Here is a 15,000-nt window from a genome sequence, read left to right as displayed (position 1 = left end):
GCGCTTTTCTACTCTCCCGGAGTACTCAAAGCGCTCTATACAACACGCCACATTCACCCAGTCACACCCATTCTCACAAGCACTACCTCTATACTGAGTGCTTTCTAACTACACTCACACACATTCAATTCAATTCAATTTTATTTATATAGCGCCAAATCACAACAAATGTCGCCTCAAGGCGATTCATACTCCGATGGACGCATCGGAGAGCAACTTGGGGTTAGTATCTTGCCCAAGGATACTTGGCATGCAGACTGGAGGAGCCTGGGATCGAACCTCCAACCTTCCGATAAGTAGGTGACCTGCTCTACCTCCTGAGCTACAGCCACCACTGGGAGGAGTCAGCCTAGTGTAGCAAAAGAAGATGGTTCATGGTGTTTCCACTTTGATGGGGATTAATATTGATAGGTTTATGTGATTGGTTTACAATTCAAGATGCACAGGGTCGCCACATCTTAAATCTTCTTTCAACTCTTATCGTTTGAGGACGTCCCCAGCTGGCACTGGCACCGGCAACGTCTAATCAGAACTCTAAATTTATTTAATGAAAGCGGAGAGACGAGCCAGGGCTTTACTTGAAGAATGCAACGCTCCCTAATGCTGATATTATATTGATTTTCTGCGTGTGTGTGTGTGTGTGTGCGTGTGTGTCCAGGCTCTGGAGCTGATTGGCCTGAAGCCCTCCGACGCTCAGCGGCAGACGCTCCGGTCCAGACTGCGAGCTGATCCGGCTGGGACGGTGGCCTTCACAGGTGAGACATCATCGCTCAGCTCACCTGTGGCTGTCCTCCTGCAGGTGTCCCTCATCCTCACACCTGTGCAGTACATCATGTACTTCTTTTATTTGTATTTAGCTCTTGTTTCTTTTCGTGGTTGAAGGTTTTAAGCGCAGCTCTGAGGTAAACCGATGTGCTGCTGTGTTTGGACCATGTTGGTCTCCAGCAGTCAGGTTTCCTGTTGTGTCCTTGTTGGATGTTTTTATCTGGAGTTCTGTTTCTCCTGCGTTCGCTTTACTCGCCTCCTTCCCTCCTTTGTGCCCTCGGCGGTTTCACCTGGGAAACTGGGACTCGATTCTTCTGACGTCGCAGTGACTCGAGCTTTGCACACTTTCTGCTCACTTAACTCAGAGCTTTTATTCTGCTTTGTGGGTTTTATTGCACTGTTTGAAAAAGTGAAGGAAAAGCAGAGAGCTTCAGTAGAAAGAATAAAATGTCTTTGTCTGCTGCTGGACATGTTGGAGCAGCTGTTTGAACTGAAGTTAAGCAGCCAGACTGAATTCTTCTGAGCCAGGTCGTCACCGTCACACACAGAGGGGATCCAGTAATCTCACTGTTCGTGGAATAAAAACAGTGTGGTCACATGACTGACTCAGAGATGACCCATATCGTGTTTTCATTGACTGTTTGCACAGTTTAAAGGGGGCTTGGTGATGTGGCGCGGCAGCGTTGAAGATGAAAGTCAAGTGCAGGACGCAGATCTGCAGGTTTGGTCGCTGCTTCGGCCTCAGAGAGGCTCGGGTTGGCGTTCTGCCTCCTGCTGAGCGCTCGTGTCTGTTTTCTGTTCCCAGACTTCGAGAGCCTGATCAAGGAGCTGTTCAAGCCTCAGCTGGAGGAGCTGGGCGTCACGCAGCCCGGGTCTCGCTTCACGTCCGACGACCTGTTCAGCTTGCTGGAGTCGCCCAGCGACCCGAGGGTAGGAGCGTGCAGCACACATGTGATGTCACACAGTTACTGACCTTTATAAACAACTTTTAACTGTAATTTACTTTAAACTCACAGAAAAGATGCTGAGTGACTCCTGTATGTATGCACGTATATGCAGCCTTCAGGAAAAACACAGTACTAAATACACAGTTTTCAGTTTGCAGAGCAGACAGAGACATATTACAGTATGTTAAAGTATGTGGGGGGTGTGGGGGGGTCATCAATGTCAGTCAGTCCTACAGAGAGGGTGGAGTCACAGCAACAGAGCAGTGAACACCTGGAGAAGGTGTGGGTGGGAATGATGCTGCCTGTGCGGCGTCTCTAACGGGATCGATTCTGCTTGTTTATTTTTATCTTTTCATTTTATCGTTTCTTAGAATAAAAAGTGACCTTTAAGCTCCAGTTTTACTTTGCTGATTATAAACAAAATAAAAAACGTGGTGAGCAGTCGCTTTATTTATACGTCTGTTAGTGCAGTATGAGTGATGATGTCATCAGATGATGTCATTAAAAATGCTCCCAAAGTCTCCAACAGAACAAACACTGCTGTAAAGGTTTAATTCCTCATCATGCTTGGACATTGCTTGTGGTGTTCCACAAGGCTCTGTACTGGGTCCAAAATTATTTATTATTTATATAAATGATATTTGTAAGGCATCTGATATATTTAAATTAGTATTATTTGCAGATGACACAAATATTTTTTGTTCTGGGGGGAATCTAAACGAGCTGCTGGATACAATTACATCAGAAATGTGCAAAATTAAAAAATGGTTTAACAGGAACAAACTATCGCTAAATCCAAGTAAAACTAAAATAATCTTATTTGGGAATTCCCTTAGAAATGCACAAGTGCAGATTCATATAGATGGTGTGGAAATTGAAAGAGTACTTGAACATAAGTTTCTTGGTGTGATTATAGATGATAAATTAAACTGGAAGTCTCATATAAATCATATACATAACAAAATTTCAAGAAGTGTCTCAATCTTGAGTAAAGTAAAACACATTCTGGACCACAAATCACTCCACATTCTCTATTGTTCCCTGATTGCACCGTATTTGAATTACTGTGCAGAGGTGTGGGGCAATACTTACAAATGTTCGCTATCATCAATCTTTATATTACAAAAAAAGGCCATAAGGATAATCCATAAAACCGGTTACAGAGATCATACAAATCCACTATTCTTAAAATCAAAAATTCTAAAATTCACAGATCTGGTTCATTTTCTCACTGCACAAATTATATATAAAGCAATAAATAACCTGCTTCCTGACAATATTCTAAAAATGTTTTCTAAAAGGGAACGGGGATACAATTTGAGGGGGGAATTAAATTTAAAACATCCTCGTATCCGGACAACATTAAAAAGTTTTTGCATCTCTGTGTGTGGAGTGAAGCTGTGGAACAGACTAAGTAAAGATATAAAGCAATGTCCGAGCATGGCACAGTTTAAAAAGCGGTTTAAGGAAATGGTTTTTACAGGGTACAGGGAGGAGGTAGAGATTTGATAGGGTGTTCTTGTCTAATATTTTCATGTGTGTGCGGGTGCACGGGTATGTTGGTATGGGTATATATATATTTGTAGGTTGTGTATCCTTTGAGGTGTTAATGGGGTTATTGAAAATGTGTATATGTGCGTATGTGTAAATACGTATGTATGGATAGATAGAAACATATATGTATATATATTAAAAATAAAAAATAAAAATAAAAAATAAAATAAATAAATAATAAAAAAAAAGAATAATAATTTTTAAAAAAAAAATACACATGACATATAATGTGATTGCAAGGAGGTATTTCGGTAGTCTATAAATTACTAGATAGTGGAAAAGGGGTGGGATTAAATAAGCTCATGCTTCTTCCTGCTCCTTTTTGAACATGAAAGTTATTTGTAGTTGTGGTTGCTCGTTTTCTTTTTGTTTTGCTTTGTTTATTTGTCTCTTTTAATTCTATGTTGTTGTACTTTTTTAACATGTTCAAAATAAAGATTCAATCAATCAATCAATATGGGAGTCAATGGGGACTCACTGCTGGTGGTTTTCTGAGATCACCTGGATTCAGCAGGTGGGATCTTAGTAATGAATCAGACTGAGGATCATCCAGGTGAACAGGAGCACGTGATGACTCCACGTCCACTCCACTGTGGACGCTGTCATTGAACAGCAGGGTCCTATCAGCAGAGCGTGTGCTGTGCTGGGGTCACACAGGTCACACAGCGTCACACAGGTCACACAGGTTCGGTGGACCTGAGAGCAGCAGCAGCTGCATCTGTGAGAGGATACAGGTGTGATTAATGTTCAGGTCATCGTCACACGAGCCTCAATGCGCTGCTTTCACTCGCTCTTCATCATTTACGGCACTTTCAGCCTGACATTCACGCTAACGAGATGCTAACGAATCGTTCTCTGTCAGATGTTTCTGATGTGTTTGTGTGTTTGTGCAGCCGTCACTGTCGGACTCAGAGGACCTGGAGGAGATGGAGCGGCTCAGGAAGGAGCACATCGAGGCTCTGAGGGAGATCAAGAGGCTGCAGGTAGACTCACACCTGAGTCACTTTGTAGAATTCAATCGTATCCAAAGAAAAGTCGCTTCAGTAAATATTCTAAAGTGTCCGTTCTGATCTGCAGGAGCAGCTGGTCGAGTCTCAGAGAGTCCACCATCAGATGGAGGAGGAGCTCAGCAAGGTCAAACAGGTGAGTCACGCCTGCTGCATCCCACCTGTGCACAGGTGTGAAAAGTCAGACACAGGTCATGTGTTGGTCAGTGGCTGTGGTGGAGGCTGGAGTCAGGAGTGTGTGTGTCCTGCATACACACACACACAGACACACACACACAGACACACGCACACAAACCGACCTGCAGGTGTGATGATAAAGAGCTTGTGTGTGTGTGTGTGTGCGTGCGTGTGCGTGTGTGTGTGTCTGTATCTGTGTGTGTGTGTGTGTGTGTGCGTGTGTGTGTGTGCGTGTGCGTGTGTCTGTATCTGTGTGTGTGTGTGTGCGTGTGCGTGTGCATGTGTCTGTATCTGTGTGTGCGTGTGTGTGTGTGCGTGTGCGTGCGTGTGCGTGTGTGTGTGTCTGTATCTGTGTGTGTGTGTGCGTGTGCGTGTGCATGTGTCTGTATCTGTGTGTGTGTGTGTGTGTGTGTGCGTGTGTGTGCGTGCGTGTGCGTGTGTGTGTCTGTATCTGTGTGTGTGTGTGTGTGCGTGTGTGTGTGTCTGTATCTGTGTGTGTGTGTGTGTGTGTGTGCGTGTGCGTGTGTGTGTGTCTGTATCTGTGTGTGTGTGTGTGTGTGTGTGCGTGCGTGTGCGTGTGTGTGTGTCTGTATCTGTGTGTGTGTGTGTGTGTGCGTGTGTGTGTGTCTGTATCTGTGTGTGTGTGTGTGTGTGTGTGTGTGCGTGTGCGTGCGTGTGCGTGTGTGTGTGTCTGTATCTGTGTGTGTGTGTGTCTGTATCTGTGTGTGTGTGTGTGTGACTGTGTGTGTGTGTGTCTGTATCTGTGTGTGTGTGTGTGTGTGCGTGTGTGCGTGTCTGTATCTGTGTGTGTGTGTGTGTGTCTGTATCTGTGTGTGTGTGTGTGTGACTGTGTGTGTGTGTGTCTGTATCTGTGTGTGTGTCTGTATCTGTGTGTGTGTGTGTGTGACTGTGTGTGTGTGTGTCTGTATCTGTGTGTGTGTGTGCGTGTGTGTGTGTCTGTATCTGTGTGTGTGTGTGTGTGACTGTATCTGTGTGTGTGTGTGCGTGCGTGTGTGTGTGTCTGTATCTGTGTGTGTGTGTGTGTGTGTGTGTGTGTGCGTGTGCGTGTGCGTGCGTGTGTGTGTGTCTGTATCTGTGTGCGTGTGTGTGTGTGTGACTGTGTGTGTGTGTGTCTGTATCTGTGTGTGTGTGTGCGTGTGTGTGTGTCTGTATCTGTGTGTGTGTGTGTGTGACTGTATCTGTGTGTGTGTGTGTGTGCGTGTGTGTGTGTCTGTATCTGTGTGTGTGTGTGTGTGTGTGTGTGTGTGTGTGTGTGGGAGGACTGTGAGCCCCGTGTTGAATCTTTTTTTATTTTGGGCTCTAGAATAGCTCCTCCTCCTCTTCCTCCTCCTCCTCCTCCTCCCCACATTCTGTTTGTTGTGATTCAGAGCTGAAGGGTCTCGGCCTCTCTCGCTCCCGCTCGGTTGCATAAATCAATCAATATCTACATTTAGCCGACAAGTGCACCATAACAACAAAGGCCGATGGGGCGTTTCCTTATCTGAGTTTCAGACCCGAGGAGCAGAAATGAGGAGGACGCAGAGCTGAGCGTTCCTGCTCTGCAGTCGCGCCTTTAGCTTCTCGCCGAGTGTTGGCAGGTTTGCAGACATTGGACTTTTTCTATTCTTTGGTTTTTCATAGTGAAACCTTTTTCTTCTTGGACTCTGCCAGAGCAGCTTTGCATGACACACAGCTCATAATAATCATTCTTTATGTGATTCTGGGCCTTGGTGCAGGCCCTCAGTTGAAACAGGTTATTTTAGCCCCGCCCATTGCGAACAAAAGGCTAATGGGTGGGTCCTGGGATATCTTCCATCTATGACATCATACAGTTAAAAGAGTAAAAAAAACTGTGTGGAACTGAGTGTCAGAGCAGTCTGTTCATCCAGTGGCTTCATTATTAGAAACTTTGGCCATGCTAATGAACATCCAGGGGAAACGCCCCCTGCTGACCATCAGAAGGAATGCAGGACTGAAGTATTAACATAACTCAAAATATCCATTTGAGCCACTTCAGTGTGCACCTGAGGTGCTGAGCACTGTATCGAGTCAAACTCTAAGAACACTTTAAAATATTCTGAAGTCTACTTTGCGTCTCTGTCGTCTGTCCTGGTATAAAAGCAGGTTTTCAGCAACGTTAGCTGCTCAGACGTGTCCTGGCTGCCTGCAGTAAGTCACAGCAGGGCGCAGATCACGACTGCCAGCTTCGGCGCTGCCTGCATATTTAACAAACCTGCACAGCTGAATTAAGCTGACAGCCTTTAATCCTCTGAGGGAGGATTTGATCAGGTTTCCAGGCTGGAGTCACTTAGCCTTCCACACTCACACTGTGTTTGCATGCAGATAAATCACCTGGACATCATTACTGTTATTAATCTGATCCAGGTTCCGCCTGTTTCGGAAACTGTGTCTACTTGTCAGTAAAAGTCGTTGGAGGTGTGAGTCGTTGGTGCTCCTGAATAAGCTGAAGTGCTTTTAACATCCTTTGTCTGAGCGTGGCATTTTACCGGCTCTGCCGCAGCTTTCAGCGCAGCCTCCAGCTTCGAGATGGAGACGTTATGTTATTATTACATAACCGTCAAACAAAGCAGGAAGCAGCCGTCGGTGCAAAAGTGAGTGTCGTTTCTCAGGGAGCACAAAAACCTTTGGTCTGGGAAGAAGCGGGACCGGCCGCTGCTCTTTTGTTCCGCCGCGCGCTGCCAGGCTGCACAGCTTGTGCACAGCGAGGGACTTTCTTCCATTATGCTGCCTTTTCTGGAGAGCGAGCAGGCGGGCGGAGGAGAGCGGGCTGACATGCTCCTTCATTAGAGATGGAAGTCAGCCTTTAAGACGGGGGGCCTCTCAGAGCCCCTCGGGCCCCCCTGAAGCCACAGCTGGAGGGAAGAGAGCTCACGCTGGGATCCATTAGTTACCAAACCATACACCACACACACACACAGACACACACACAGACACACACTCACACTCATCTCCACACTTAGTGGACACTCTACACTGGAAACCATCCAGGAGTCTAATTTTACCAGCCAGAGTGTCCCAGTTCTGAGCCACTCTGCTCTGATGGTCAGACTGTGTTGTTGGACAGCGTGTCGCGCTACTGTGAGCACAAATTACAGTAAACGATGTCCTCCAGAGGCACAAAGTAAAGACTTGCATTCCTGTTGGACTCCATTATTACACGAGGACATTCATGCGCAGCGATGTTAGCACCCTGCCCGTGGACCGTGGTTTCATGTAAACCCAGTAATTATGTTCTTTATGATGAGGGCAGTGAGTGAAGCATGGCCTGTATATAAAAGATGGATGTAGTCACCATGACATCACCCACTGGTTTTGGTCTCGTTAGCATTTTGGCAGTAATAATGTTGTTAATGTTTTAATCTGCACGGAGCAGCCTTAAATAAAACAATCTGGAAATTTACAGCTTGTGTACGTTGCGTGAGGAGGGTGTTAAAGTGTCCTGTGCTGTAGTGAGGCCAGAAGGATTCAGGATTTCCCTCCCCTCCATCCCCTGGACACCTACCCCACTCACTGTCCATACAAATCAATGTGGTTTCACTCGTGTTAATAAATTGTCACCTTTTTGCCAGAACGCTGTCTGCGCTTGAATCCATCTGTTAGCCATGACAGATTGGAGGAATGATGGAAAGTTGTTTCCATCATTTCTCCATCTATCCAATTTTTTTCCTCTTGTCTGAGGCCGGTTCGCGGGGCAGCTGAAGCAGAGAGGCCCAGACCACCCTCTCATCAGGCAACCTCCTCCTCCAACACCAAGGCGTTTCCAGGCCAGCCGAGATGTAATCTCTCCTGGGTCTCCCATGGCTTTACACTCGGCTGCGAACCATTCCAGTGCACGCTGGAGGCCACCGCCTGATGAAGCCAACAGAACCACGTTATCTGCAAGAAGCAGAGACGATTCTGACACCGACCAAGTGGAAGCCTTCCTCCACATGGCTACGGCTAAAAGTTCTGTCCATACAAATTATGAACAGAAGGGGTGACAAAGGGAAGGCCTGGCGGAGTTCAACACCCACCAGGAACGAGTTCTACTTATTGCCGGCTTTGTGGATCCAGCTCTTTGAACAGCTGTATAAGGACACCCATTACTCCCAAAGCACCTCCCACAGAACCCTCAGAGAGACGGACTATCTAGCATCCTGGCGTGGACTCTCCCAGGGAGGCTGAGGAGTGTGATCCCCCACACCCTCCAGTCCCACTTCTTAAAGATCACCACCCCAGCCTGCCAATCCAGAGGTACTGCTCCTGATCTCCACGCAACATTGTAGAGGCGTGTCAACCATTACAGCCCTAAAACATCCACAGCCATGCCGGTCCTATTGGCTGCCTCCAAAGTCCCACAGGGCATCCCAGCGGGATAGTGCTTCTTCTTCAGCCGTTCCCCTCACCTGTGAGGGGGTTACCACCACGACAGGCACCAACCTCCTTGTAGCCGTAGCGCAGCAGCTTCAGCAGTGTAGGTGCTGACCATGGTCCATTCAGACTCAATGTCCCCAGTCTCCCTTGGAATGCTGTCAAAGCTTCCAGAGGTGGAAGTTGAAGATCTCAACTCTGCCAGGAGTTCCCAACGCACACATACTTAAGCCCCTACTCGGACTGACTTTCCTCGGTTCACCACAGTTTTCAGGATTTTCCATTGGGTGTAGTTTCTGGTACCAGGTGCTATTTTAGTACCTGGTCGCCCGGGGTTCCAAAGCGATTCAAGCAGGTACTAAAATGTGATGTCGTCAGACTGTATGCTGCCAATTGGCTGGTCAGTGGCATCACTCAATAAGTCATGAGAGCATCTCGTTCATGAAAATCAAAACTGCCATTTTTGAAACTCGGCAATGAGGGAAATGGCTCCAAGAAACGACGCTATGGACCCCAAGTCTGGCGAAAAGCCACAGACCGAGCAGCAGGTATATTCTTGCCTCAATGTCCACCTTTGTTGTAGCGTTCGTGTCGTATGCAATGTAAAATCACTCGATCTGAGTTGAGCTGTGGTGAGTCGATCGAGTAGGTACTTATGGGAAAGGTGCTCATATGTTTAGGCACCTTCCATCGCAATCAGATCTGATGATACCATCTCAAAATTGACCTGCTGCCTAGGTGTCCTGGTGCCACGTGCACTTATGGACACCAACATGGTGTTTTTATGCACAAACTGTGGTTTGCACGGGAATCCAGTACCAGAACACCACTGGGGTCAGACCTGGGAGGCCATTCCTCCCAGTCACGCCCCTCCATGTCTCACTGTTGTTGACCAGATAAGCGTTGAAGTCTCCCAGTAAGACATTTTTTCAAAGTTTCCAAAAAAATATTTTTTCCCCCAAAACTTTCCCCATTCAACAAAAAAAACCCAATTCATTACTTTTGCTTGATGTCCCTACTTTCCATTAATGTCCTCGCTCCAAAGGTTAAAACCTGTTTGGTCCCCAAACAGGTTGGTCCCCACAGAGCTGGAGTGCTGGACATGAACATAAACCTCATTCTTGAAACGGCAGATTTTTTAATTACTAGAGAAAATTGGAGGTAACAGATGGATGACACACACTGTGTGTGTGTGAGTGCGCACGTGTGTGTGTGTGTGTGTGTGTGAGAGAGAGTGTGTGTGTGTGTGTGTCCAGCATTTCAGAATCTTGTTCATAAATCACTGCATTTACTCCATGTGTGTTCTGTTAGCTTCCACTGCATATGATGTCGCAGCAGGAGGATGAGAGCTGCCAAATTCTCCCCAGTCTGCTTCCTCTTTGCCTCGAGTGTGTGTGTGTGTGAGTGTGTGTGAGTGTGTGTGTGTGTGTGTGTGTGTGTGTGTGTGTGTGTGTGTGTGTGAGTGTGTGTGTGATCTCAGGCACTCAGAGCTCAGTAAACCCTCAGTTTCAGACAATTTGTTCTCATTATAGCAGATAAATATATTTCTTGAGTATCTTTACATGAGGGGGAGTTTTGGGCCCCCGTGGTGTTTTGCATGCTCCCCGGTGAAATCCTGCCGTGTTTCTGGTGTTGTGACAAAACTCAGTGTTCACTCTGATCTGTTAGTGCCACCAAAGATCAGTTTACCGTGTGGTGTTTATTTCAGCGCTGCAGGGTTACAGTTATTGGCTGCCAGTGTGCCAACTGTACTGGGAGTGGTTGCTTCCAGTTATGAGTGTCTAATTATTGCTGGTGTCTGTTTCACTGCCCTGAGAGTTACATAACCTCCACGGTACAGACGGGCTCTCCCTCTGCATCAAAGATCACATGGGGTCAAAGCCCAGCTGGGCCCGTATGCCAGCACACGTTTCCCTCTGGCCTGTAGGGCTTTTATTCATCTACATAGCTTGAGTTGTGATGTAGTGACGTGTTCCTGTTTGCTTTATCGAACAAGGAGCTACAAATTTCTCATGGTTTTCCTCCAAGTCTGAGGCCACGGTGGTCAGCATGGAGAGGTGGAGCACCCACTCTGGCAGTGGTTCCTGCTGAAACTACAGGAGTGTCTCGGGGTTTCCCGGGCGAGTGTTGGGGTGATGCCTGCGCACTCTGCACCCATAGCAACGAGCTGAGAGACATACAAGCTTCCTCTGAAGGGTGTAGCTTGGATTTCTGGGACTTCAGTCAGTGGAGGTGGTTTGGGTGTCTGACCAGGGTTCCTCCCGGGTGCCTCGTTGGTGTGGTGTTTGTCCAACTGGCCTTGGGGCAGGAAATGATGTCCTTTAGCTGGTCTGTGAGCTCTTACTCGTATCTCGCTCTTAGAGCTGCAGGCAGGGCTGGACTGGGACAAAAAATCGGCCCGGGCATTTTGACTAGAGACCGGCCCCCCCAGGTATTATAGGAAAAACCATAAAGCCTTTGAATGAAAACAAACGCTGCTGTGACAGTGATGTACAGTCTTGTTGGTATATGTATGATTTCTATACATTTTACGTCAGATAAAAACTTTGGTTGTAAGATTCAGATAATTATTTATTAAAAGCAAAACATTTTAAATGAGAATAAGAAAGTATTTCTTTGTGCCCCCCTCTCCCTGTTAATGCCCTACCTGCCCCCCTGGCAACACTTTGCTAGACCCGCCCCTGCACAGTTACCAGCTGTCAGCTACTTAGAAAAGGATCCTGGTGTTATTTGTCTCTCAGAAACAGTTCATAACTTCAACTCATCCATGTCACCTAAAAGGTAAACCTGTTTCTCCATCAGCTGTTCAGCTCTGATGATTCAGTAAAGACATCTCCTGGTTTCATCTTCATGTTTCCCTCTCACCACATATCCAAACATCATGACCAGCAGCTTTACAGCTGTGGCTCCAGCAAACATCAGCTGATACTAGAAATTAATATTAAATAAATTCTAACAACAGCTGATCAAACTTAAACGTGCTGCTGTTGTTTAGCGCGACATCCGCTGGTTTCCTCTTTCTGGTGCAAAGTGATAAACAAACAAGAGAGCCGATCAGCTGATCATTGATCAGTTTCATGATTGAAGTAGAAACAGGAGAGAGAGAGAGAAGAAGAGGCAGCTGCAGCGTAACGACAGAATAAATCCAGCTTTGTGTCTTTTTCATTGTAGCTGAAGTCCGGGACAAACTGTTCCTTTTCACCTCAATACAAAACGCGTAATATTTTCTCTGAATACGAGACGATTCCGTCTTTTTACGGGACGGTTGGCAGCTACTAACTAACCTTATGAATAAAATAAAGTTCACTATCAGTAACATCACAGCACCACCCAGCTGTACAGAAACTCCGTCATGCTAGCTAGTAGCAGTACGAGTTATTGTAACTGACTGTAAAAAGTGAGCACAACGAAAATAAACTAAACTTGGTTTATATCTGACCAGATAGACTGCAGGTCATAACTTCTTACCTGAAGTTCAGTTCACCGCCTCGGGTCTCTGCTCCTCCTGCCTCCCCTTTGCCTCATCCACCTGCTGGCCTCTGTGGAAGCTCCGCCACAGCCACCACCAAACAACTGGGTTATTTTTACACACCGATCAGCATCTGGCCAATCCACCACCTTTCATTGTTTATACTGTTATAAAAAAATAAATAAAAACATCGGCCCACCGGGCATTTGCTCGGTGGGCCGATGGTGATTTTTCGTTTTTATTTATAGCCAGTCCAGCTATGGCTGCAGGAGGTGGATAAGTGGACGAAGTGTTGGGGCTTCACTGTGAATGAAAAGCTGCAACTGAAATATGACTAAAATTGAGGCAGCATTCGTTGTGCTTCGCTTCTGTAGAGAAACGAACAGGTTTAGAAACATTGACTCATTGTTACACGGCTGTCGTTCACACTCTGTTTGACACAGGAGTAAAAATGTTTGTTTGCATGTCAGCGTCACTCTGAGCTGGTGAAAGGTGTGTGTTTAAAATGCTGCTGGTCCACAGAGCCCAGCCTTGTTCACTTTGACCTGACTGAATGTGGCTTTGTGGTTTTTGCAGAGTTCAGATCGGGCTCATGCTGACGTTTTGTAGCTCCGTTGAAAAATCATTAGCCAGGAGTGAGACGAGGACATGAAGTAAGCTTGTGTCTTGTTTTTGTTCCAGCATTGTTACGTAAGCGAGCGCCAGCCAGTCAGTCGGGCCCGGCCTCGCTCTTAAAACACACAATCAAACAATAAGAGCTCATTCCAACAAAAACAACCTGCCAAAAAGCGACGATGACCTGTCGTTTTATTTTTAGCTCGAGCGTTACTCATGCTGACGGTGTGACTGCACAGACACGTCTGAGTCTTCACAGCGACTGCAGTGCTCACTGAGCTCCTGGTCAATGCACCTTCATGATTATAGTGGTATTCATGGTCCTCAGAGGATGACGTCTACTGATGCTGTCGGCTGGATTCTGCTCACTCTGCAGGGCGTGACCTCGGCCTCCGGTAACACTGTGAGGGACCTTGATCAGGAAACGCTCTTCAGTGCACTTAATGCACAAATATGTAGGACTGCTTTCCTGCCTGGTTCTGCTGGAGGTTTCTTCCTGTTCAAAGGGAGTTTTTCCTTCCCACTGTCGCCAAAGTGCTTGCTCACAGGGGTTGTCTGATTATCTGTGTTACTGTAGGGGTTTTAACTTACAATAACGTGCGCCCTGAGCCGACTGTTGATGTGAAATAAATTAAATTAATTAGCATCTCATAAACTGCATTTATGGAAAGTTTATAAGTGTCAGTGTTGTTTTAAATGATTGGAGGTTTATTTTAACCTAGTTTTATAAAAATGAGTGCACATTAAAGTCAATTTAAAGACATTGAAAACCATCCTCCTCATTTTGTCTCGACTTCATCTGGTCCTTTAGTCTGACTTTCTAAGAAGTCTTTCCTGTTGCGGAGTTTCCATCGTTCTCCTGTTCACTGCTAGTTTACTTGGATTTCATGGCTTTTGGATCTTGGTTGTAGCCTACAGATCTCAAAGTGAAGCCGATGATTATGTGCCTCAAACCTGCATTATTTCTAATGATGGGGTTAATGTCAGTGAGAAATTCCTTGCTTTCACATTTTCCTGATCTATTCATGGTGTCAGCTGCTGGTAAAAATCCAGATAAAGGTTTAGTGCTGTGAGCGTTCATCAACGGTTTGATCGATCTTTGTCACCAGACGGAGGTTTGTTTTATTGTTTCGATGATAATGCTGCTCTCCAACCATAGGTAACCTTATCACAGACAGAGGTATGCTGAGCGCTGACAGGCCTGCTGGGACTCGACTGCACAGCCTGCTGATTCAGAGAAACGTCCCGAGGCCACAGCAAAGAGCCTCATCACACTAACTCATCCTGACACCACGAATCCCAAATCATGGCACGACCACCTGGGAGGCCTGTCAAAAGCACTGAGCAGGGCCTGAAAGCACCACTGAAAGTCTGCCGAGTAATCCCTCATGTTCTCCTTCTACCCCATCCTCCTCCTCTCCTCTTCCTCCACTCTTTCTGACAGGAAGTGAAACACAGCACGGAGGAGAGCCGAGCTCTGAGGACTCGAATCCAGCTGGCTGAGGCGGCCCAGAAGCAGGCCAGAGGGATGGAGATGGACTACGAGGAGGTGATCCACCTGCTGGAGGCTGAGATCGCAGAGCTGAAGACTCAGAGGATGGAGCACCAGGCATCAGCCAACAAGGTGACTCACACCACATGGATCAGTTCATGGTAGGCACCAAGCAGAGCTGCTGACGATTACCGCCGAGTCCCGGTCAGTACTTTTATTTCTCTAGATTATGTGTGAAACCATTTTCAGCTTCAGTTATTTGGCACATTTATAAAACTGGAAGGATGAGGAAGCAGGAAGGCAGCTGACTGCCACCAATCAAAGCCAATGACCCAAGACTACAAAGATGTTGAGTCGTCGTAAAATCAAACATTTCTATGATGATAGTGAAAAAACAGCAACCTTTCTGTTATGTAATGGTTTTTCTATTACTGCAGCATGTTTGCAGCCTGGGCTTCTTCTTCAACACGGGAACAATGAAGGGGGAAAATTAAAAACACAGGCTTTTTGGTGCCGGGTTATTGCTGCTCCCCCTCCAGGTCCATCTTTCGTCTTCAGGCCTGAATGTGGGTCAGGTGTATTTGGTGACAGAGCCGCTTCCCT

General features: G+C 46.5%; 1 protein-coding gene across 1 annotated transcript in view; it reads left to right on the top strand.

The window, feature by feature from the left end:
* Positions 1 to 15,000, top strand: part of stxbp4 (syntaxin binding protein 4) — a 39,727-nt gene that overhangs the window by 16,138 nt on the left and 8,589 nt on the right. Inside the window, exons 12-16 of the mRNA XM_087845162.1 lie at positions 659 to 755; positions 1,571 to 1,695; positions 4,160 to 4,249; positions 4,344 to 4,409; positions 14,350 to 14,529. Coding sequence (XP_087701288.1) covers positions 659 to 755; positions 1,571 to 1,695; positions 4,160 to 4,249; positions 4,344 to 4,409; positions 14,350 to 14,529 — 558 coding nt within the window. The remainder of the gene's footprint in view (positions 1 to 658; positions 756 to 1,570; positions 1,696 to 4,159; positions 4,250 to 4,343; positions 4,410 to 14,349; positions 14,530 to 15,000) is intronic.

The sequence above is a fragment of the Neolamprologus brichardi genome, chromosome 8 (genome assembly GCF_056152115.1).
Source record: "Neolamprologus brichardi isolate AB-2024 chromosome 8, ASM5615211v1, whole genome shotgun sequence".
Taxonomy (NCBI): Eukaryota; Metazoa; Chordata; class Actinopteri; order Cichliformes; family Cichlidae; genus Neolamprologus; species Neolamprologus brichardi.
The sequence above is the reverse complement of the archived record's forward strand: the minus strand, read 5'-3'. Positions and strand labels throughout refer to the sequence as shown.